Source organism: Mustela erminea, chromosome 21, assembly GCF_009829155.1.
Source record: "Mustela erminea isolate mMusErm1 chromosome 21, mMusErm1.Pri, whole genome shotgun sequence".
NCBI classification, from domain to species: domain Eukaryota; kingdom Metazoa; phylum Chordata; class Mammalia; order Carnivora; family Mustelidae; genus Mustela; species Mustela erminea.
The window spans coordinates 32,018,906-32,043,569 of record NC_045634.1 but is presented as its reverse complement, the minus strand read 5'-3'; the positions used below and the strand labels follow the sequence as shown (position 1 = coordinate 32,043,569).

General features: G+C 43.7%; 1 protein-coding gene across 1 annotated transcript in view; it reads left to right on the top strand.

Annotated features, from left to right (window-relative positions):
• Positions 1-1,897: 1,897 nt before the first annotated feature.
• The window catches only part of NEIL3 (nei like DNA glycosylase 3), a 45,628-nt gene continuing 22,861 nt past the window's right edge, over positions 1,898-24,664 (top strand). The window contains exons 1-2 of the mRNA XM_032329415.1: positions 1,898-2,159; positions 16,161-16,288. Of these exons, the coding sequence (XP_032185306.1) occupies positions 2,004-2,159; positions 16,161-16,288 (284 nt within the window). The 5' untranslated portion in view covers positions 1,898-2,003. The remainder of the gene's footprint in view (positions 2,160-16,160; positions 16,289-24,664) is intronic.

Genomic DNA, 24,664 nt, shown 5'->3' with positions numbered 1-24,664 from the left:
AGCTAAGGGCAGGAAGGATGGCAGTTAGGAGAAATCTGACACAGTCTGAGAAGAGCACCGAGAGTCTGCCTCTGGGGTAGGCTTGCTTGCAGGGGTGTGAGGTGGCTCTTTTCGAGGCGCCGCAGATGCATAACTCATGTGATTTTACTTGTAACTGGATGCAAGGAAGAATAACAGAGAGAAGTATCAACAGACCCAAAGGCGAGTCACATATAAACAAAACCCGGCTTGGCTCTTCAGGACGCATCCATGAAGTCTCAGTATCTGCAGTGTTCCTCCCCAGCGCACTGAGCTCTGTGGGGAACGGCGCACCTGATTCTGGCTAAAGATGATATTTGATGCAGACGTGCACACTGCGCAAGCTGAAGAGAAACGAGAAGTCCGTGATGAATTAATGAGGACCATGATGGCTTTAAAATGTGGCCACCAATTACCGGATACTCTTCTCTACTAGAGACAAAGCTTCACCCCTCATCTCTGCCCCCTGTAGGCTCCGCTGACTGACTGGATTCTAACAGATGGAAGGGGAGAAGGCCTGGCTGTGTCACCTCAGGGACCAGGTAATAAAGATCCTTACAGCTTTCTCCTCGCCTTCTCTTTCAGATCACACCTCCAGGGGGCCTCAGCTGCCTGTCAGGAGAAGATTCAGAGGATGACACACCAAGACCACCTGTCCTCAGCCGTGCCATGGAGCCCCTCAGAAGTGGATCTTCTGGCTAAAATCCAGCCTTTTTGTGACCGCAGCCCTGGCCAACATCTTCATGGCAACTTCTTGAGAAACGCTGCCCCGGAACCACCCAGCCAGTCCACTGCCACGTTCCTGACCCCCAGAAACTCCAAAAGAAAAAACGGGATCATTTACTAGGTACCGACAAATAATTAATGCAAAGGTAGAAGCACTAAGGTGTATGGCACTTTCCTCCAGCAAGGGGCAAAGATTATAACTGAATTTAGGATTCTTTCTCGATTATTTAGCAATTTGACCTAGAAGACTAAACAACCATTCAACAAGGGAGTAAAGTACAAAGGATCCTGAGTGTGATCCAGCTACCTCCATCACGGATTGCTCCCCACAGACAGAAATATTTCATGCTTCTTAAATGTTTGAGTTCAGGTTTAACTGCTATTCTTCTGGTCAAACGACAGCACGGTGATAGACTGATTACATCACAGAGTAACATTCTGTTTTAATGTGCTGTATTTTATTTTTCAAAAAAAGGGTAGGTTTTTTATTATTTAAAAATTGTATGGAGTCATTAGCTTCATGTATTTATATGTATGCGTCTGTGTGTAAATTTGAAAAGCTATGCATTGCCTTCATATTTGTATAGAGCCCTGCCTTTTACAAAGCAATTTCAAATAGCATTCATCTGGGGCATCCCATAAAAGAATGGTTGATGAATTCGCGTAGAGCTCACTTAGCTCAGCTGTCTCAAAAAATGAAAGGGTTTTTAATACAGAGACTAAAGTATATTTGGCATATAAAGCCACATTTACGAAAATATGCTAACTCCACAGGAGAAAACATATACGTTGCTTGTTCTAAGCGCCCTTTTCTGAGTCCCTCTCTTCCTTACCCATTTCTAAATAGGGCATACGAGAACCAAAGCCTGCCCAGACTGAGACGACTTTGCATTTTAGGGCAGAACAAGAGGACAACATCACAAAATGGACGTGTGCTGAGTAGTTCAAGGACAAGAGCAAAACCTCAAAGCAAAAGGTTAGAGTTTCTGAGGTCCCAATTGCCTGGGCCCTTCGAGTTCAGCCCTGTTCGGTGGGCTCCAGGCACTGTGGGCGGGTTGGGGCGGGGCCAGGCGGACCTCACCGGGAGGGGCTGGGGCGGGGCCAGGCGGGCCCGGGCTGGGCGGGGCTTGGGGGCGGGGCTTGGCGTCCGGGGCGGTGCAGGAAGCGCGGGAGATTTGAACTTCCTCTCCGCGCCGATACCCACACAGCGGCTTTCTCCGCGGGGTCTGCAACCAGCGAGCCACAGCCCCGGCCGGGAGATGGTGGAAGGACCCGGTTGTACTCTAAATGGAGAGAAAATTCGGGCGCGCGTGCGCCTGGGCCAGGCGGTGACGGACGTGCGGGGAAGCGCCCTGCAGAGCCTGGGAGGCCAGGTCTCGCCTGGCGCAGCCTCGCTGGCCGTGGTCTCTTCCCAGGTGAGCCCTTCATGTAATGTGCTCTGGGGTCAGCAGGGGACAGTGGAATAAAGACCCCGTTGGGTTTCCAGGGCCCAAAAGGTCATCTCTTTGCTCTGGAACAGGCTCGCTGGGGCATAGCGTTTCCCTACCTTCAATTTGTAAGAGGGACGAGTCAGTGCCCACGCGCCTGGGTAGTTAGACGGGACTGGACGGCTGCGCAAAGGCTGCCGGAGAGAGATGCCCGGGCAAGAGCTAGTCGAAGGTGTCTTATTACAAATCACTTTGCTTAACTTGCAATGACCCAGCAAAAGATGGTCTCCTTGCATCTATAGGTGCATTTTCTGCTGTTAATATTACCAGAGCTCCCCATTTCTTTCTTCACATTTCTAAGACAGTGAGCTTTTAGCATGAAGTTTCAGCTTCTCGCCTGCCTGCTATTCTGCATTTGATAAGTGTAGCACAACGAATAATTCCAAAACTGCACACAGAAAATTCAGCACTGACCTTCCCACTCAGCTTAATATTGCCATCTAATGAAGGGGCTATGGAACCCAGCTCTGCTTCCCTTAAGTGAATTTCTTTTTTCTTAAAATATATTGTATCACAGCTTCTGACCACTCAAGGCATTCATTGCAGATGGTGTGATTTGCATTTGTTAAGAATTTAGGACTTGTACTAAAAATACTCTGATTAAGCCATCATGCCTTAAAAGCCCTTTAGATGTGTGGATGATTGTATTTCATGGATGTATGCAATATTGTGCTGTACTTCATTTCCCCTGCAAAACTCGCTCCTAGCCTTTGGTCCAGGAAGAAAAAGCGGCTTGCTATGAAATTAGCATATGCTTACAACTTGAAAGAAATGAGAGTCTGAGAAAGTAATATTTTTCAAACTTGGAAGAGAATAAGTTTTGCATCTTCTTCCAACTTGTGTTTTATTTATTTTAACTCTCTATGTCGTTAAGTGCTCTGCACCTATTCTTTTACTGTGGTGTTTCTTAAAATCAGGGCAGGGTACCACTGGGCTGGATCTTGAGTGTTCTCTTAGAATATGAATGTTTATTAAAAATCACGTATTCCACAAAATTTTGAATACTCAAGTTGCCTAAGGAGCAAAAACGGACACTTCCCCTGTGGACCCTGCATTGGAGTTGGGAAGGTACACAGACAGTCATTAAGAACATAAATACAAATTGATAAATTCTCTGAAGGCTCTGCTACATGGTTCTGTAAGGACTCAGGGAGGTGAGGAGAGGCTTGGCTGACAATTAAACTGAGGTATGAAGAGGAAGAAGGAATGAGCAACCCCTGGGGGTGGTTGTTGGCGGGCAGAACACGTTAGGCAGAGCATTCGCAAAGGAGGAAAGCTTCAAATGTTCGAAGGACTGAAAGAAAAGCAGTGTGACTGGAAAACAGAGAATGGGATAGAAGGAAGGTCGTTTGAGGTTGCTGGGCTGGAGCCAGACCATGGAGATCTTTGTAGACCTGGTTAGGGACTTTGTATTTATCTTACAAGGAATGGAGGAGAGGGCTCTTTAAAGTGTGGTGAGATCCACGCACACTTTGGAAAGGTCACTCTATCTTGAAAAGGAAAAATAAAAGACTGGGGGAAAGCCAAAGTAGATACTGCACCCTCACTTAGGAGAGGGCTGCAGGAATCCAGGGAGGAGGGCTGGCTGTGGAGGTAAAGAGGGGACCAAGTTGCTATTTCTGAAGCAAAGGCAGCCAAGGCTCAGAAATAGATAGGGCCTGGGGCGCCTGGGCGGGTCAGTGCGTTAAGCCTCTGCCTTCAGCTCAGGTCATGATCCCAGAGTCCTGGGATCGAGTCCCGCATCGGGCTCTCTGCTCAACAGGGAACCTCTTTCCCCTCTCTCTCTGCCTGCCTCTCTGACTACTTGTGATCTCTCTCTGTCAAATAAATAAATAAAATCTTAAAAAAAAAAAAAAGAAATGGATAGGGCCTGAATATGTGTATGTATATCATGACTTACATCATTCAACAGTCCTGAGTTTTGTGTCAGGTTTTATGCTAGCTCCTGGGGATGCACAGATGAATGAGATAAACTTTCTCCTGTGAGAATCCAGCTTCATGTTTTAAATAAATACCACCTTGGTATTCAGGCCAAAAGAGCGGGAATGTTTCCTTGAAGTTCGTTGTGGTTATCTCTGGTGGCAAAGCATTAACAGCATTTGAAAAACCTTTACACTTCATGTAGCTGGGAAAAAAATAACCCTATGATTCCACAGATGAGGACTGGGAGGTCCAGAGGGAGTTTAATTAAGTTGTCCAAGATCACAGGACTAGGAAGGAGTAGAACCAGGGGTAAAGAGGGGGGGTTCCCTCTTTTGGAATCCAAAGCCTATTCTCTTAACTATGGCTTTTCTCATTTTTAAAAGATTCAGTGGGAAAGTGGATAATTCAGAAGCAGAAACGCCACATTGCCAAAGAGATAGTAGTGATTGTTAACTAGGAAAGTGAGACCTTGGGTTTTTGGTTATATCTACCCACCATTTGTATTTTTGTTCAGTTATCAGTTGCCTTTCACTGAGAATTCTCTTCTAAGGACTTAAAATCCTCTGTTCAGATTGTACAAGAGAGTACAACCTGATAATAGAACGCAAATGCTTCATTAATTGTTGGGCAATTGTTAACATCTCTCGGAAGCAGTACTAAGTAAGCTATACCCCTTAAATAAAAAAGCCTGCCCTTAAAATTGTTCTGTTTAATACCTTGACATAGAGGTATTAAAAATTGGAATACGTCTTTAGGCTTGGATCAGGAATCTGATTTTATGGGAACTGGATTTGAAAATCAATATGGAATTGATAGTAATCTCTTTGTGGTTATTGAGAAAATAGTAAATATTTTGCCATGGTTTCACTTGCTGGGCTTTTGATCAAATAACAATAATAATGACAATAATAATAATCTTCATAAACAGAAAGGGCCTTTTGCATTTTAGAGGGTTGCTGGATCTATAGTAATTTAATCAAAATGTGGTAGGTTGTCACTGATCTCCAACATGGTCATTACTGTAACAGATGATCCCGTGTTTCCCAGGCATTTATGGTAGGGAGTTAAAGCTGTTTAAATGTTTCTGCTGCTGGCTTGAAGTCACTAGTTTCCACAAGGCAGAGTTTAAAAATAAGTTAACAACTTCATACTTTATTCTTTACATTGCACTGACCATGAAAAAAATACAAAGGAGAGTTAAAGAAATAGCGAGTGGGCATTTAAATAATTCAGGTAATCACTATACTGAAAAACCAACCAGAAAACCCCCCCACCTACGTAGCTGGTGCCATTAATGAACCTGTTAGTGTCTCAGATAGTGTTCCTTGCTTTTGGCTTCAGTTTGAAAGTTCAGAGAGAACACGCTTTAATGTGGATCTCCTTGTGACAACTGATCCTCGTTTTGAAGAAGCCTGCCCGTCCGAGATCTCCGCATCTGCTAGTCATGCATGCATTATATTCTTTCTCTGAATTTTGATCCACCGTCTTGTCAGCATAAAATTATGCCACTGTGTAAGCACATTGCATAAAACTCTGCTGGAGTTCGTGGAACCTTATGGTAAGAAACAGTATCGGAATATCAATGAACATTTCTGGTTGATGAGCTGCTAAGAGCCAATCCTCCGATTTTAATTGTTGGGTGGATACGATGTTTCAGGGAAGTCCGGTGTGTAATCTGCATATGTTTTCAATCTCCTTTTCACCAAACGGGATATGAAACAGTTTATTTATAAGCATTCCTTTCATTTGAAACATGAGGCTCCCGCTGTTCTATACCTCCTTAAGGTTTGATACATGTATTCAGTATAACAATGCTTTCTCATCTTGTTATGTCCTTCACAGTGTCCTGAAGAGAGTAGGCACTTAATCAATGTTTTAAATGGATGGAGAACAGAAGAGTTTTGAATAGCCCAAAATGATTAAGGATTTAAAACTAAATTCAGTCAGGACTGTTTCGTTATGAGTGTGTGTATTTTGTTATGTATGTTATGTGACAGTTCCTACCACGAGAAAATAGTGAAGCCACACAATAAAAGATTTCCTCCTTTCTTCCTCTTGTTCATAGTGGGGAAGAAAGAAATCATTGCTCATTTTAGTGCCATTGTATGAAGGGATGAGCTAATCCACGGAGATTCATTTTCTAGCTAAAGGAAGGTTATGCCTTTCAATACAAAGGGGTTTTATAATTTTATAGGACGTGCAATATGATACTAACCTGGCAGGGGAGATACCGTGATCGAGAACATGCATTATATGATCCCTTACCTTTTTAAGCGCAGACTGATAATGGATTCACCTTAGTGACTGTGGGACATTATTATCAGCATTCAGCCTTACATGGAGTCGTGGAACAAAGGATAATGGAGAACGGGTAACAATCTGACAGATGAGGAGACTAAGGAAGGTGATTTTTTTCATGGCCACTGTAGCTTTTAATCCAACAGCAAAGTATTTGGTTTGATGTAGAAAAAAGAGCACCTGACCATCTTGATTTTGAATTCTAGCTCTTTTGTTACTTTCTCCCATAGAGGTGATACACTCACATCTTTGCTGATTTGGTCAGGATTAGATTAGAAGATGCATGAAACTCTTAGCTTAGTGTCTAGCAAAGTAAGTGTCCTGGTAATTATTTGCTCTGTTTTCTCCCAGATAGGGCTTTCTTGCCAGACCCATATAATGGAGGAACGCTCTTTTCCTTAATGAAGGGTTTGCGATCATTTGGTGCCCTCAAATTATGTACAAAGCATTTAGCCTCTGGGTAAATGCTTGAAGGCTCTGCTCTTTAAAAAATTGTAGAATATGTTTTGATGTATGAACCTAAAGACCTCTCTTTGGGTGCTTAGAGACCGTTTTAAAATTAGGTTCTTTGATGGTTTAAATTGGTAGGTAAGTGACCTCTGATTAGCAAAGTGTTGTTGTATTAGGGGAGAAAGAGGCATGTGGCAAAAAAGGAGGAGAGGCTATGAAAGTAAATGTGGTATTTTCTTTTCTCTGTGGGGAAAATATATAGTTGCACTAGAATTGGAACATTTATCTATAGACAAGTCTTGCTCTGTTCTGAAAAGTTCATCTTCCTTGTTCACCCATCGATAGGCAGGATAAATGGTAATCAGCACAATAAATCGTGTGCTGTCTCTGAAGATATATGTTGTTTTGACAATTTCATATTATTAAGCCACTTGAAAATGGGAAGGTGAACCCTTCTCAATCATACTTAAAATTGTGGCATAGAAGATTTTCATGTCTGTTTCGGGGTGGAGAGGAGGAAATGTTCAAATCACACAATAACAGAATTGTAAGGGTCAGTGTGAGGAAGTCAAGCATATATTGGGCATTTGTGTATAGTTATAACAAAGATAATAGGCTTGTGGAAATTAATTTTTGAATTTGTCTAGGCATCTGGAGCTCATATAAAGAGGTGATAACCCCAGATTCTACCATAGGACAAGTGAATATCTTGCAAATCTTAGGTTTATTTCAAAAGCCTTGGCCAGTTCATACACAGTAGCTCTCAAAATAAGTGGAACAAACCATCATGGGTATACAAGAATTTTCTTCTAAAATGGAATTTTAAAAAAAGACTAAAAATATAAGCAAGTGCTTGAGATGGTCAGTCATAAGTCAAAAATTTTATTATGTCCTAAGTATATTTTCCAAAGCTGATTATTTTAAAAATGATAGTGTGCCGGGAATCAGATAACTTGAGTCTAGTGCCCAAATGATAGACAACTGAATTAAAAGATCTTCATGTATCATTACCCTCAAAACTCAAGCGAAGCATTAGAATCCGTGTTTTAAAGCAGCCATTTAAATGCTGAGTAAACATCTCAAACAGAAACCAGCGCTTGCTAGCACTGGTTGCTGAAAATACATCAGTCCTTTTCTAAATCCCTTCCCCTGAAGAATTCCTAAACAGAATTCCTAAACCTTTTCATAAAGCTTACTTTATGGGATAATCTGGTTAATATAGTATTTTACTCCCATCTAGCTTCTGGTCCTTATGAGAAAGTGGCCCTCGAATATGTAAGCCTCACTCCTTTGCAGGTCATTAGAAAACAAGATACTGGGGGTGCCTGGGTGGCTCTGTCAGTTGAGCATCTGACTCTTGATTTCAGCTCAGATTGTGGTTTTGGGGATGATGAGATCGAGCCCCCTGTTGGGCTCCAAGAGTCTGCTTGGGATTCTCTCTCCCTCTGCCCCTCCCCCTGATCGCATGATCTTTCTCTCATACTCTCTCTCAAGTAATAAATCAGAAAGAAAGAAAGAAAGAGACTGGGTTGTTAATAATTTTCAGAGGAGATGAAACAGATGGTAGAGTAGAAATTTTTGCCAAGAGATCCTGGGAAAGGTTAAGTAAGGATGGAATGGTAGGTGGGGAGACAGCCTGTATTTTTTTTTCTAATGATTAAATTATCGTTGATACACAGTGTTGCATTAGTTTTAGGTGTACAGCGTGGTGACTGGACACGTATATACATTATGCTGTGAGTGAGCCTATGTTTGAAAGCCACGGGGAGTTTTCGGAGGTGAAGGAGGAGGGATTAAGTAACCCCACACACCTTCACTCCGCGCCAGGCGTTGTCTGAAGCTCTCAACAGGATTAGTTAAACACCATAGTCGCTGTCCCCATGGAGCTTAGAGGCAGTCAGAGGAGAAACGTAAGTCACAGTCAAACACTCGTTCTGTATGGAAAGTGCCGTGACAGTGGTTGCTGGATCTGGCAGGGGAAAGGCTCAAGATTACCGGGCCTCCCAGCTGGGGAGCTCCTAATACTAGAGAGAAATGCAATCTGTATGTGTGTGCAAGGAAGAGGTTATGCTAACATTTCATTTTAGTTCCCAAACACCTCATCAAGTATTCAAAAACTAATTCCGAAATGTATTCCAGCCAAGGTCACACAGCATCTGTAGCTGGAACGGTTTCAGAAGTCCTCTGACAGTTGCGGGTCTGTCTGTTTCCTCGGCGACTTCTGCCGCACCTGCTGTCCTTCCTGCTCTTGCCCTTCTGCTGGCCTCTGCGTCGTCCTGCGCACTGTCGTTGGGCCACAACCTGTTCGTTTTCAGTATGTGGAGAGGTGTTAGTTTCATGACCTCTTCATGTCTTTTTTTTTCTTTTTTTCTTTTTTTGTCATATTGTGTGTTATTTTCAGTCATGGAGAAGAGGGTAAACCACCAGTAAAATAAGACCTATAGTACACCTTTAAGGGTTTGGTTTGTGGTTCTCTTTGAGGCCCCCTCAGCCAGAGGACATAGTTCACTTTTCACTGATGGCTGTGCTAAGAGATTTAATGGTCTCGTGCATTTTAAGTATATCGGCCTTTATATTTTTGGATTCATCCTCCTAAGCACAACAGAATTTATTTACAAGGGCATGTACTCCCTTTTGTTCTTTTAAATATGTAGTCCTGTAACCATAAAGTTTTGGAGGGCCATCCACTGAGACTTTCTTTTGCTAAATAGCCAAACTTCCCATGGTTGGATCTCTTAGACAGTCTAAAAACTCTGATCATTGACAGTAATGTGTCTGCAACAGGACAGCCTCTGATGCCTTGAGGAATTAATCCTGGGTATAAAAACTTTTTTTAACCTACCCCTTAGCATTGGAAACAAAGGATGTTTTAGCTGTGCTCTCCATAAGCTGTCTATGGAACCAAATTCCCCACAGTGAAGTTCCAGACAGTCCTGGGGCAGGACCTTATAGACCCCTTTCGTGAATTGTTCAACATTCCCTGGGAGGGAAATCTCGGATAGAAATCAGGATAAGCTAGGTTTGAAATTCTTCTTGATAGACATTAGTTGGAGCTCTGGGGCATCTGACTACCTGGATTTTTTTTTAAAAAAGGCAGTGGTTTTTATTAAAACCCGTATGTTTTTTTTAACCTGGTTTTTACTGTTTCTTTTGATGGCTCTCTTTTGAAACGTATATTGTAGAGTGGTTCAAAGAATGGGTGGCACAGAAAAGGTGATATGAATTGTGCACTTAAATATTTTTTTAACCAATTACAATAAAACCCCATGAGGTATTACTGCTGAATTAAATTCGGATGTTTTGATAATGGGACAGCTGGTCTAGTCTAGCCCCTAACGGTGACCACTAGTCCTTATGGAGTGGAAAACCTCCCAGAAAACAATCTGGGTTTTCAGAAGGCAGAGAATAAAGTAAAAAATCAGGGAATGTTATGATCCTAGTAAGCCCGATTATGTAGACAAATACAAATAAATACTTCCTTATAATAAGATTAAAAACATCCACTGACGAGCATTAAGTCAATGTAAGCAAGGAAGGATACCCAATGTGGTCTTAAACGACGTTTTAAGAGGTTTTAACGACGTTTCCACATAGATGTCTCCGGGATGGGAGGACAGACACCATTTATGTCGAGCCATTGGCCTCGACTTGTGAATGAGTACTGGGAATCGCGTCAGAATCTGGCAAAAATGAATCTTATTATTAGGCGCTACATGTATCTATAGAGGAGGCAGGGTCCTGGGGTCTTCCTCTTAGCTGATAGTTTGATTCCCATCTTACTGAGAAAACGTATCAACCACAAGAGAATTTGCACAAGCACATCTACCGACGAGCGTCTGTAGCCATATAAGCCGCCTTCTTCCTGATGCTGCAGGGGGACTGTCCATGTTCCTGTCCAGACCAGCACACCCCATGTGTCCTTGAGCTTGTCTCTCGCCTAGTGAAGACATCGCTTCAGCCATCATCTCCCCTGCATGACGGTTCTTCTCTCTCCCGGGCTGTCCCGTCTTAAAGCAAACAAACCTTCTGGCCTCTATGTCCCCTCAGCCATCCCTGCGTCCCTGTGTTAGCCTGGACAGCATCTCGTGCTCACACCGCCTCAGTGCCTCTGGTGCTCTTCTCTCGTAGCCTCCTAAACCCACTTCAGCCAGGCTCTTGCTTTCTGTCCCTTCTCCAAAAACTCTGTCATTCAGATCACCTCTGCACGGCTAAATCCAGTGGTCAGGTCTCAGTCTTCATCTGACCTTGAGGTATTAACGGTACCAGACACGAGTTTTCCTCAGAACTTTCCTTCCTTAGCTTGTAGGACTGCGCCCTTGCTGGCTTTTGTTCCTTCCTGGCCGGCTGCCTCCTCCGCTGTGCGCTTCTCCTCCTCCTTCTCCCGACGGTTTCCCATTCCTCCTCCCGTCCCCCCAACCAGGCCATGGCGGTGTCCTAGCCCACCCTTCTTAGCCCCTTCTCTTGGTGTTCTGTACTCCCTCTCCGTTGACGTCGTCCAGTCTCGAAGCTTTAGAAGCCATTAGAATGCTGATGACTAGATACCTTGACAGCTGCAGCCTAGACCTCTTTCCTGACTCCAGATCCCATGCCCAACTGCCTGCTCGAGGTCTCGCCTCAACTTACCTAAAAACTAGCCTCACTTTCCTCCCCCTCCAGTTCCACCCAGATCGTCCTCTCCGTTGCCACCGCTACTGTCTTTGCCATAATTCAGGCCCAAACTCTCCCACATGCAGTGTGCGCCGGCACATGCTCTTTGCTCCCCTTCAAAATCCGCCCAGCCATCCGGCCACTTCTCACCGCCTCTGCCGCTCCAGTATCGGCCCCGAGCGCCTTCCTCTCTTGTCTGGATCTTTGCAGTGGTTCTTCTGAGTTCCTGGACCACTTGCCCCCCGATCTCCTGAGCCAGAATCCAACCCAGCATTTTCAGAGAGAGCATTTTAAAAGGTAACGGAGATCGTATTTTAATTCGTCTTCATTCGTGTCAGAGAAGCAGCCAGTCTGTTGAGTGGACCTTGTGGGCCACACGGTCTGGTTCTCATCTGTCTACACCTTCCCTTGTGGGCCATCCTGATCTGCTCACTGTTATCAGAAACACTTTCCTGGAGGGCCTTTGCACCCCTGTTCCCTACGTGTGGATCATGGCTCACTCAAAACCCCCTTGAGACCTGCTCAGATACCATTTCCTTCATGAGATTCTGAGTGCCTCACTTAGAATTATAACCTGCTACTCCCTCCCCTAATCGTGGTCTCTCTTGCTCATCTCGATTTCTTTCCCAAATGGTTCAACACACTGTCACTATGTTTATTAACCTACTCTCTCCTGCTTGGAAGGCTGTACTCTCCATGAAGGCAGGAGGTTTTTGTTCTTGTTTTCTCACTAATGCATCCCCAGCATCTAGAACAAGCCTCATACACAGTGGAAGGTCAGTCGACCTTTCTAAAATGAATGAATCCAATGAACAGTCATGAACGGTGCATTTTCAATGGCGAGGGACTTCTTTGCAGGTGTCACATCCCACCGTGGCTGTCAGGGGGCGTCACATGACAGACCCAGCCCCGTGAAGAGTGAGGAACTTGAACTGTATCTGCTGTTGACGGTGAGTTTAGCCTGAGTGGAGCAAGTGCTCTTCGAAGCTGTTCATGTGGCGACGTGAGCAGACTTCACGGGAGACGACTTGGGGCTTGTGTCCTGTTTTATTGTGCCAGCCTGCCTAGTTCAAGGTTACCTTGTCTGTCTCTTTGCCAGCAGCCCTGATAACACCCGGTAAAGCTGGGTAAAGTGGAGGAAAGGAGGTGTGAGCAGGGGACAGAGAAGTGGTCCGGTGAGCGCCGCTCATTCCCGCACTTTCCTATTGGGTGAACGAGTGGGGGGCAAGGTTAGCTTCAGGGCGGTACTGTTCCCTGGGGGTCCGGCTGTGTGGAAGGCTAGACTCCAACAAGACAGTGGCCAAGGCTAAAAGGCACCTAAGTGCCACTGGAAGAAGCCAGCGCCTGATCCTGGTTCCAAGTTACTGGGGAACCATGCACAGCAGGTTCCGGCGGTCCAGTGTGTGCTTAGGGCCCGACGTGAGAGAGAGCACAGATCCAGCCCCTCACAAGGCCTGGGTCCCCACGGCCAGTGGATCCCGGTTGCAGGAGACATGGACAGGGTGACTGCACTCCCCCCGCTTGGTGTGGGGGCGGAAGGAGGCCGAGCCCTCCCCCGGGGTCTGCCGTACAGAAAGCTGGGGTCGCGCCTGAGAGCCCCTGGCTCACCTGGGCATGTGCATCAAGCCTGGAAGAGGGAACGATACTTCCTCCCAAGGCAACAGACTTTGAAGGCTCTATGGCTCTAGATGGGCAATGTTCCAGGCCCCAGGCCCCTTCTCATGCATCCAGGGGGATGGACACATGGCAGACTGATGCCTTTCCAGCACTCTGGAGACAGGCTGAGTTTTAGATGAACCTGAAAACTTGGAGGACTAAAGGAGATGAAAGCACCGTGGCGGCAGTGGTCACAGATTCCCTCTCAGGATCAGATGGATCAGCTTTGTCAGTGAGTGCGGGGAGCTCTCAGCCGGCCGCTGAAGGACTTTGCAGGGCGTGGCTGAGACCACTCGCTAGGAAACAGTGTGGGGAGAGGGTAAGAGATTGCTGACATGGGAGTGGTGGGGAAAAAAATTTAGAAATGAAGGTTTTTAAAATGTCACTAGGACCTTAAATCTAAGATCCAGAAATATATCAAACCTAGTCTATGCTGAGGCAAAGGAAACTGACAACAGATCTGTGTCTGCTCTGTATATCATCATCCTCAAAGCGTCCTGGCTGCTTTAGAAGAACTTTGTACCTACTACTTGGCTGTCAACCAACTTGGTTTTCCAACCAACTACTTGGTTGGAAACCGGCACTGAAACCCACCCTCTTAATCTACACTCGGCTCTGTGGCCAGGTGAAGTCTTCTGTTAGGCAGGAAAACATCAAGACTCCTGGTGCTTCTCAATTCAGGCCTCTCGCAGATTCATTTAGGAAAACAAGGCACGTGTGCAAGTAAGTGTGTTCCTCCTTCCCTGGATCCTCCAACCTGTTGTGAGAGGGCTTGCTGATCACTGCTAGGCCGCGGGGGTTCAACCAAGAAAGAGGAAAGGAATCAGAGGCACATGGTGGCCTGTATGTCTGGAGGGCCTCTTGCTAGAATCTCCCACAGGTTCTTCTCGTGGTTTGGGCAGAACTGGAAGGCTGCATCTGTAACCCCTTCCATACGCTGGTTCCTTGGTCCCTCCAAGCACGGGACTGATCCCCAGTTCTTATTATGTGGAGGAGGGTTGTGAGGCTGGTGCCCTGAACGTCGGGCAGCTGGGAGATTCTAGCATCAGAGTAGCCATAACTGAACGTGGGTTTCGTGGAAGAATGGTGTCTGCTCCGGCCTTAGTCGGCCTGGGCTGCCACGACAAGTGCCATCGCCCGGGAGGCTTACAGAGATTTATTTTCTCCCAGTTCTGGAGGCCAGAAGTCCAAGGTCAAGGCTCAGGCCAGTTTGGTTTCTGGTGCGAGCTGACTTCTGGCTTGCAGATGCCACTTCGGTCTCCCGTGGCACAGCCTCTGAGGACACAGGACAGAGAGAGGGAGCTCTCTTCAGGCTCTTATGAGGACGCTGATCCTGCTGGATCGACCCCCACCCTACGACGTCACGACAACTTCAGTACCTCCCGAAGGGTCTGTTTTCAAACACAGTCCATTGGAGGTTAGCGCTTCAACGCATGAGTGTTGGAAGGGACAGAATTCAGTCCCTCGCTGTTTGCAATCTTTTGTTTTGGGGGGTTTTTTTTGGGAGGGGGTGTTTAAAAAAAATCTTTTATCCTTCTGTTCCTTTGAACTAAATACTATAATGTCTTTTTTTTTTTTCCTTAACAAGGGCCAATTTATGAAACTAAAGAATAGAGTGGACATATCATCTTGACTCTTTAGAATGATAGATGTCTGTGAACCAAATGTTTGAGAATCACTGAATATCATTCTACCATAAGCGGAAGGGAGGCTATGATTTGCTTCTAGACAATGTCTAAAGTTGTTTTATAATTATCTCCCTGTCACCATCGCCACTACCTGCACCCCCAGCGCCAGCAAGATTTTATCCTGGATCATCTGGGAATGCATAGGTCCATTTGAGAAAAAGGAAAGAAAGGTTAGAAGTACGTGAGGATATTCCCTTAGATTACGAATTAATGTGTAAATATAATTGTATGTACCTATTATATCTTATAGAATAGCTAGGCATTAATGACAGTTTTAAATTTTTTTATTATATTTTGATTACAAATCAAAGAATATTTATAGACACTTCTCAAGAATGAAAAATAATGATGCAGAGAACACCAGTGTACCCACTGCCCATCCAGACAAAGAGCCTTACCAAGATCTAAACCCAGTCCTGTTTCATTCCCTACCCCACAAAAAGACTGACTGATATTTTGTTTATAACTTCCTCTATCTTTACGGTGTTAGTACCTATACTGTAATCCTCACAATATATTGTTTGGTTTTGCACGGTGATGGGAGGAAGAAGTAATGGGTCTCTTTTTCCTTTATTCTTGCCATTGTGGTTTGAGGAGAGACAGAAGAGCAGGTCGTGCATTAGATCCCATCGCTCAGGGGAGCCCTGTCTTTACCACTGATGCCCTACACCCCCCAAGACCATGAAAACTGAAACCCCCCTTCCTTGGGGCCCAGAGATACCTTTCTGACAGGAGCCTGCTTCAGAGAGCTGCTTCTCTTTGGTGTTTTTGCCTTCTTTGACTTGCTTTTCAACCTCTTACAGTTCCTTTCTCGCTTTTGAGTTCATCATTATAGGTAAAACTACTTTGTTTTCATTTTTTCCAGTATTTTTTAGCTGTTTCGATCAGAATGCACTTTCAGGGAACTCAGCTATGCTTCTAGAAATGGAAGATTCTACTTTTTGGTTTTAAACCCATTACAACGTTTTTCTGTATTTTCTTTTCATATGTGCAGAGCTCTAGGGTCCTGGAAGAAACTCATTTTGATGGTGAACCAATTACTTTCTTTTCCACTTAATTTTTTTGGCCTCTCTCTTTAAATGACTCCATAGTAATTTGACAAAGTGTATGTAAACAGCTGATTCTGTGACTTGACTTGCTGGAGATTAGTCTTCTCATTGAGAAGCACCTGCAAATGAAGTAATAGAAATACATTTAAGAATGAAATTATCATTTTGTTTAGAGACGGCATGTGTGTTTACGTGGGTGTGTGTGTATTTTCTCCTAGGCTGCTGCACTGAATAATAAGAAAGATCCCAGCCAGAATCCCTTGAGACTGTTTAATGGATACGTTTACAGTGGTGTCCAGACTTTGGGGAAGGAGCTCTTTATGTACTTTGGGCCCAAAGCTTTACGGTAAGATAAACCTGCACAACACATCTTACTGCCCTGTTGAGGGATGTGTAGGCTTTTCTTGCAACTCACCTGGTGTCACACACAATCACGTAGAAAGTACTCCAATTCTAAGTTCTAATATAAGAGATTGAGATCCTATCCGATGCGGAAGATGAGTAAGTTGTGATGTCACCGTGACTTGGAGGGCTAGTCCGTGTATTGTTTTTACGAAAAACTAAAATCAGCTAGACGGGCTTCCACGAGATGGCGGAGCAACACAGCTTGGCTTGGCTCTTCATAACCCCCACACTCTCTTCTCCGGGCCCTTCTCCCCTGCTGCTTTCTCTCGTGTTTCCCCCCAAGCATTTATTGTATTAGCAGCATTAGTTTCTTTAAATGTATGACCTCTCCCAGTTCGGTTTCAGCCTGTCTCTAGACATTTAGAGTTCTCCGTCTTCCTTCTTTTTCTGAAGCCTTGTATGGAATTGGAAACTTCTGTACAGAATTCTAGAACTTTTCCCAGAAGTCCCAAGTTCTCCATTCTTCCACAGCCGTTATGGAAAGTCATCATCGCTAATGTGTCCGCAATGAAAGACGTGCAATCTCTTACCTTGGTTGACGTACTGATAAGAATGTCAAAATGTGTGGACTTGCCAGATCATGATCCCCTCTTCAGTTTTTGCAGGAAAATGAGGAAGGCCGTGGATTAGCATGTCTGCCTAATCCTTGTCTTCTCTGAATTTAGCCCAAGGTGTTGCCACCCATGAAGAACAGTAGTGCTCCCTTAAATCTCGCTTAATGTTTCTGGAAGCTGTTGAACAATTTCACCATAAAGGAGAAGCCCTGGTACTAGGCCCTGTGCCTCTAACCGAAGGTGACTGATGGGCACAGGGAGCTAATATGACTGTATGATGGTTACTTTCCGCCCCTCACCTACCGTCCAGTTCCAGAACGTTGAGTTTATGTAATTGATTTCTCTCTGAAATGTTCTCTTTGTTGTCAGCGGCTGCTGTCCTTGGACCACCGTATCACTGGGTGGGGTTTTTTTCTCAGTCTGGAAAGGGTCACACAAGCGCGTGCTGCCTGGCTCACGCAGCAGTGATCTCCTGCCGTTGCGCTGTTGTGGTGCTGGATGGAGGTGACGGAAGAGTCCGCTCGGACTGGAGGGGGAAGCGGTGGCGTCCGTGGAAGGTGGCTGGAAACGCTGATACGCTGTTGCTTCTCTGGTGTTAGGTGCCGATTCATGTCTGTTGGAGGAGCTGGAGGTTTTTATCAATTGTTCTCCACCAGACTGGCAAAGGGGGACTCGTTTCTCAGTTCAGGGCTGTCTGTAAACATTCCCTGAAGTTCTAAACCAGGGCAATCACTTCCTTAAACGCACTGAACTAGGACCCTCCGTGGGCAGCGTGTGTCTCGGTGTACGCGTGCGGAGAAGCGCCGTGGCTGGCTTCCCTTCCATTTCCCACAGCCCTGATGACTATTTGAGGTGATAATTCCAGGGCCGTGGCCGATCAGCTGTTTGAATACAAACTGAGCGACCTAAAATCAACTGCATCCCCTTCCACTGTTGAATTGCAGGTAAAAATACACATTCACACGCTCTCCCAACCTACGCTTCTTAAGGGAATGGATGACTCTGTCACAGAATGTGATCATTGTGTGACGTTACAGGTCTGCGAGCATGAGACAGAAATTTAGTCTTCATCCCTCACCGCTTCTTGCTACCCACCAGGCTGGTCTGCATTTTAAAGAGCACATAGCAGGAAACACGCTTAGTGCTCGCTTATATTTACCCCGTAATGTGCAGCTTTTTACAGTTAAAATTGCCCTGGATTTTAATGTCTCTTACAGGGCAGGCCATGAATCTTCCTGGGATTCATTTGTCATGGAACAGGACACAGACCAAGCCCTCGGTGAGGGAATCCGCCATGCAAAATGCACACTTCAGAGAGATACAAATTAGAGCAACTCTTTCTGTTATGAAAAGATTTATCAAAGTGCTCAAGTGATCCTAACAGTGCCAGAGAACACGAAAAATTATTTGATATGCAGTGATTTTTGGCGCACGGTAGTGGTGTTATGTGTGACTAAGACGGGTGCTCCTTCTGAACACTTTGAAGAAGTTTGTCATCGATAGCAAAACAGAAACCATTTTTAATTTTTTGGCTGTATATGTAACAAATACTTATTAACGATAACTGAGACATAAGAAGCAAGAATAAATTTATACATTCATAATCTCACTCCCAAATATAACCTCTATTAACTACATATGTGTATATATACATATTGGCTATATGTATGTGTATATATTACCAGTATGGCATGGGGATGTATCTACCCGTCTACTTACCCAGACACACCCACCCTGGAAGCTGCCATTTTCCATCAGAAAGAACCCAGCTGTTACGTCTCGGACTCGCATTTAAAAGATATATTTTTTTAATGAGTCTCTCTTTCCAAAACACTTTGCTATTTCCAATTTGCGATTTATATGACTCTGATGGTTTGCAATGATCATATTCTGAAAGTATATCTGAAATATTTTACAGGCTTTGTCATTTTAGAGAAGCCTTGTATATTATCAGTTTTGTAATTTGTTGGGGTGTAAGTGATGTGATCCTCTAAACGGCTATGCATGAGGTAATGTGACAGTTCTTTGTAGTTTGTGAAACAATCTTTAAGGAATCTGTTTTACGCTACTTGTAAAGGGTTTTACAGCTTAGACGTAGTTTTTGTAATCTGCCACATTGCCATTTAGAAAAATGGAAGCATGATAAAGGTTCTAAATGAAATCGGATACTTGAAGAATAGTCAGTCCTGCTAATCTGTCTGCCCACCATGCTCACATGTCTTTTGGGAACAGCATTCCTTCTAGAAAGTGGTCATCAGGCCAAACTGACCACAGAGTTCGAGTTGACTCTAGCATGATCTTATGGGACCTTCTGTCTGATACAGAGTCGGTTGGGTCAGTGTGGGTTCTTCCGTGAGACTTCCTTACCTGGAGCTGAGGACAGTCAGGCCCTATAATGAGGGGAAGCTAGGAGGTGAGGCCTTAGAACTTGTAGGTGGCTGCGTTCCTTGGCTTGTGAGATGGTGGAAAATAAAACCAGCCTACACAAAGCCGAGAATCCGAAAAACCTTCTAGCCCCTCCTGCCATCTGTTCCTGGTCCTAGCTGCTTTCCTTCCTTTCCTGCAGCTGGATTCGTCAGCCCTCCCTCAGATCCTGTGAGCTACGAAGTACTCCTTAGTGCCTAAACCTGTTGAGTTGGGTTTCTGTCCCCTGCAGTTTAAGGAAACTGACCATGATCAGAAGGCAAAAACTTCCAGATAGGAGATAAGTAAGTCGTGGGGATGTAACTACAGCATGGGGACCGCCATGTTTCACAGTACTGTGCCACAGAGTTGGAAATTGCAGAGAGAATAGAACGTATAGGTTCTCATCACGAGAAAAAATGAGTGTAACTGTGTTCGGTGACAGATGTTAACTAGACTTATTGTGGTGATCCTTTCACAATGTCTACAAATACTGAATCATGTTGTGCACATGAAACTCATGATATATGTCAAGGATACCTCAATTTAAATGAAGGAGAGGAGTAAGGAAGGAAGGAGGAGAGAAAGAGAGAGAAAATAAGAAAACTAACCATTACAAGTAATCCACAAGCCAAGAATTAAACATCTTTAGTTTTTAAAATGGTATATTTTGAAATTTTTATTTTCTGTTTCAGTTACCGTGATGCTTTTATGTGTAACTGGAGAAGATCTAGAAATCTTTAGCTTTTTCATTGGCTTTCCCTTCTGCACCTGATAGTTCCCAAAAGTCTAAGGGCAAAAATAAATACCACCCGTAATTATTACCACCAAAAGAGGGCACGCTTAACAGTTTTTGTAAATATCATAGATAAAATATAAATTGTTATATACCATATATTCATACATAATTTATATTACATATGCACAGATTGTGCTATCATCACTACTGGTTAGCATTTTCCCCCATTTTTCACTCTAATGAAAAACTCTGAAGGACATTACATCCTTGAGGGTGTATCTTTCACCACTTTGATGTTTTCTTAGGGTAAATTCCTAGATGTAGATTTGCTGGATCTTGGTTACTGACACTTTCTTATATCCCTTTTGAAGGCATATAGAAAACTGTCATGAACGGGAAGCATCTGCAACTGGCCATACCATAGAGAATGTCCCGTGCATGGTCTGCCTTGGCTCTGATTGTGTAGATTTATCCACACCTGTGTGCAAGGTTATAAAAGTTTGGAAATATGTTAGCATAAAATGCATGTGCAGCACTCTAGTGGTTGTGGAAGGTTACAGACCTTATCGTAGCAGATTGACCTGGCATGGTATTCTCAACTGACAATCATAATTTTACTTAAGTTGACTTTAGGTTATCTGCCTCATAGTTCCACATCTGGCACATCTTCGGGTCTGACTCTGTTGACTGCTTTATCTTTTGACATCAAGTCCCTTTGTTGTTGTTTAATTTTTATCTTATTTTTCTATGTGTCATAACTTTTTAAAATTCCAGGTAATTGTGTTTACAGGAACAGTAGAGACCAAATTAAGTAATATTTAACCTCAAAAATATTAATGCCTCTTCTATCAGGTCATTAGGGCAGGGGATTGAGCAGTCGAGATTGGTTCGGATTTCGTTGTGTTGTAGTCGGCTTCAGAAACCAGCAACATCAGAAATTCAGTGGCTCCAATTGTTTTGTGCCTTAAGTGTGGCCTGGTGTGGCTGGGACTGGTTCTCTGAGTTTCTGTCCTCTACTCTCAGCTTTTAGCAGACCCTGGGTATGTGTACCATGAGGGGATTTCTCCACACGCTTCGCTCCCCATCCCCACTCCCACCCCAGTGGGATACTGCTCTTGCTTGCTATTCAGTGAGAAGTCCATGATGGGGAAAAGGATTCTTCTAGGCTAGCCTCTATCTTGGGCCCTGTGCACATGGACCTGAGGGTTGCACTTTTCTGAGAGCCACTGACCCTTTTCCTCCCCAAGGCAGTCAAATTCTTCCTTCCACGTGTGGGTGGGCCCCAGTAAAAGAGCGTTTCCTTCCTCTGTCTCAGCGGGAACAGATGTCCCCGCATATCACTGCAGGACAAAGCTGATGGCCTGCCTCACCCCTAAAGACGGATGGTTTTGCTTACATAACCTCAGCAGCTGTGCATTTGGCCTGAGCCTGGTGGCAAAGACTTTCCTGCCTCCCCCGCCCCGGCCGCCTGCTTCTGTTTGCTGGTGCAAGACTGTGTGGGCACGAGGCTTCCTGTTATTCCTGCCAGGACACAGGGCTTTCTGTTTGTACCTCTCCCTTGGCTACAGCCCGGCACCATGCCACCGAGGGTGGCTCTGTCAGTCCCCTCCTGTGACACATCTTTCTCATGCACAGGGGTGCACACCCATGGAAAAGGGCTTACATGGGAGCCTGTCCTTGTGTCTGGGCCTCCAGGGATTCTAAATGGTTATATTAGCCACACTCCATATTTAGAAGTTTGTGGAAAATTTGAGCTATTTCCTTCTTACCTGTTTTTACAGGCTCTTCTGCCTATACTCTGTCACAGGTAAAATAATTTGGGTGTCTGCCTTTACACATGAAGGGGGGAGGAGGTTGATACCATTTGGAATTTAGCTCACCTTGCTGCCTGCAGCCTCACGTCTCTGACAGGTTCAAGAGAATTTACGATTCTGTAAATAATAGGACTTTTCTCTTCATGTTGGGAGAGGAGCTCTATGTCCTTCGCTCTTCTGTACCCTAAGGAGATGCAGAACTCCCTGTTAACTTTTTAACATGGTTCATTCCATATTGTTTTGTAACTTTTTTCTTTGAATTTCTGACATAAGCTTTAGAATAATCACATTCAACTGTTTTATACTATTACGTCACTTTTGACCACTTGATGATTTTCATAAACAGTTGCCTTATTAGCAGTGTATGTTTAGTCATCCCTGAGATGAACCTTGACAGCACCATTATCGGTGCCATATGTGTTTGTTTTAGGATGTTTTGATTGCTCTGGTCATTCTTACAATGATAACCTGGAAGCCCGTGGCTGGTGTTTTTAAAATAGTATCAGGCCTTGTTTATTGATTTGTTTTAGGAAATTATTTCGAACTAGAGGCAGTTTCTTAATATCACTTCAGTGCTTAGTTTGGTCATAATTTTTATATTAGAACTTTGGTTGCAAGCAACAGAAGCCCAACTCAAATGAGCTCAGTATTTATTTCTTACAAGAATATGGGGTATCTTACCTGAAGGTAATGCAGACGGATTTCAGGCAGAATTGGAAGCAAAGGCCATTTTCTGTGAGGACGCTGCATTTTTCGATTCTGTCCCTCATTGACATCTGCTGAACTCTTCCCTCCTGTAGACGGGCCTCCCTTGGCTTCTCTGTTGCCCATGCTGGGTAACATTCCCAAAGACTGTTCCCATGTGGGATCTCCTAGTATTAATGGGAAACCGATTTGTCTGTAGCCAGAATCCATAAATTCATCAGGGGAAAGCAGATGAATCCAGGTACTGGATACTGATGGGTATAGCTTGACTCAGGTGTCCATTTCCAGTTCAACTGTGCCAAGGCACAAGAGCTGAGGAAGGGATAAGACACCAACTCAGAGTTGGGCCTAATGCCCGTTATTGGCAGGGAGTCATGCTATGCAGAGTAGATGATCTTAGGTGACTGGTTGGGCTGGGGATGGAAGGGATTTGATAAGGTAGAGTTAGGAATAAGGATCTAAGAAAATTTTCTTAAACTAAGTTGATTATAATGAGGAATCTTGAAAAGCAAATCAAACTCTTGAATGTAAAAGCGATATAAACCTATGTCCCAGTCTATGAAGGATCAGTATGGCAGTTGTTACAAGAGTACAGATGTTACTGTGCCCAAAAATTTCCACGATACTGGTGTATTTTTCTTAGTTTAATATGAAAGTTACTTAACAATAAACCCAACATTTGTCGGTATATTGGGCTCAGTTATCACAACATTTTGCTATTTAATAAAAATAAAATAAATAAGAATAAACTAAAAATTGTGGTTTTTATGCACATTTTCTTCTAAATTGAATAGATTTAATAAGGCCAGAAAAAGCATACTTAATTTGAGTCAGCGTTCTCATTGGGGCTACCCCTGCATTTCATTTGGGTCTTAACCTTTGAGAATTTTTTATGTGGACGCAGTTTCATTATAGAAAGTGATTTAGAATCCACTTTATGAGCCATGCAGCTGACAAGATTTTAGATATGATGGCTTCTGGGCATGCCAGTTGTACACCTTTCACTGGGGTTGAACTTCCATAAGCTAAATTATGGAGTACTTACAGGCACACATTTTTCCTGTCAAGAACTATGGGGCATGTAAAATGCATTTATGATTGATAGTAGGGCACACAGAGTTTAAAACCCACATTTTTAAAGTTAGACTGGTTAACCTTGTACAATACTATAACATGGTGCTTTGGAATTAGAAGCACAGTGCAGTAACATTTGCTGCCAAAAGAGCCATATTTATTAACTCAACAAAGCTAGAAGGAGAAGGATTTGAAAGGCGGAACACAGTATTTCATCTCAAGAATCATTTTTGATCTTCATCATCAGAGGTCCACAAAACCACTTTCTCTCACTCTCTCTCTCTCTCTTTCTTTGTTTTTACTGGACATGCTAATCAATCCTATAAAAACTGAAAGGTTATCAATTTTTCATCACTGCATTGTGGCTTTCAAGCTAACCGTAAATATTTATAAATCCCATCTTCCCGATACATATAAAGGTAAAAGAAAACTAAAAGAACTGAAGACAATATCATTTTGACTTGTTCTCTTCTCTTTTGATGCATAAGATTTTGCAAAAAAAAATTGTTTCATTGTGTATCCCAGAACAAGGGGGAGGGAAAGAGGGTCTTAAACTGTAGATATCATTTCGGAGTAGGTAAACAGTTCCCATCCATTGTGGCTAGAAATACAGAATTTGAATGTTAGTGGCTTTGTAGAATTTATATTAAACAAAACAAAACAAAACAAAACTGTAGGCAATTGAAATTTAGCCTCATCTCATCCAAAGTCTTTGAATCTGAGAGAAAGCTGAAATGTTAGACTGTTCCATGAATAAAAGTACTGCATCTGACAAGAAAAGAAGAACAGGGTATGTTTTCTTGGGCTTATTGTCAGGCCCTATTATTTCTCTAGGAATTTATTTTATTTGTGGTTTGAAAAACTGAATTGTTACATCTTCTAGTTTTATGAGGCTACGAAGCCATAATAGAAAAAGATATAATATTGGCTACGTTTTTCCCCCTTAAAAGTACCTATCTTGATTAACATTTGTTTGCTTATAACCCAAAAAGTGAAATGAACGAAAAAAAAATTAGATACATATTATA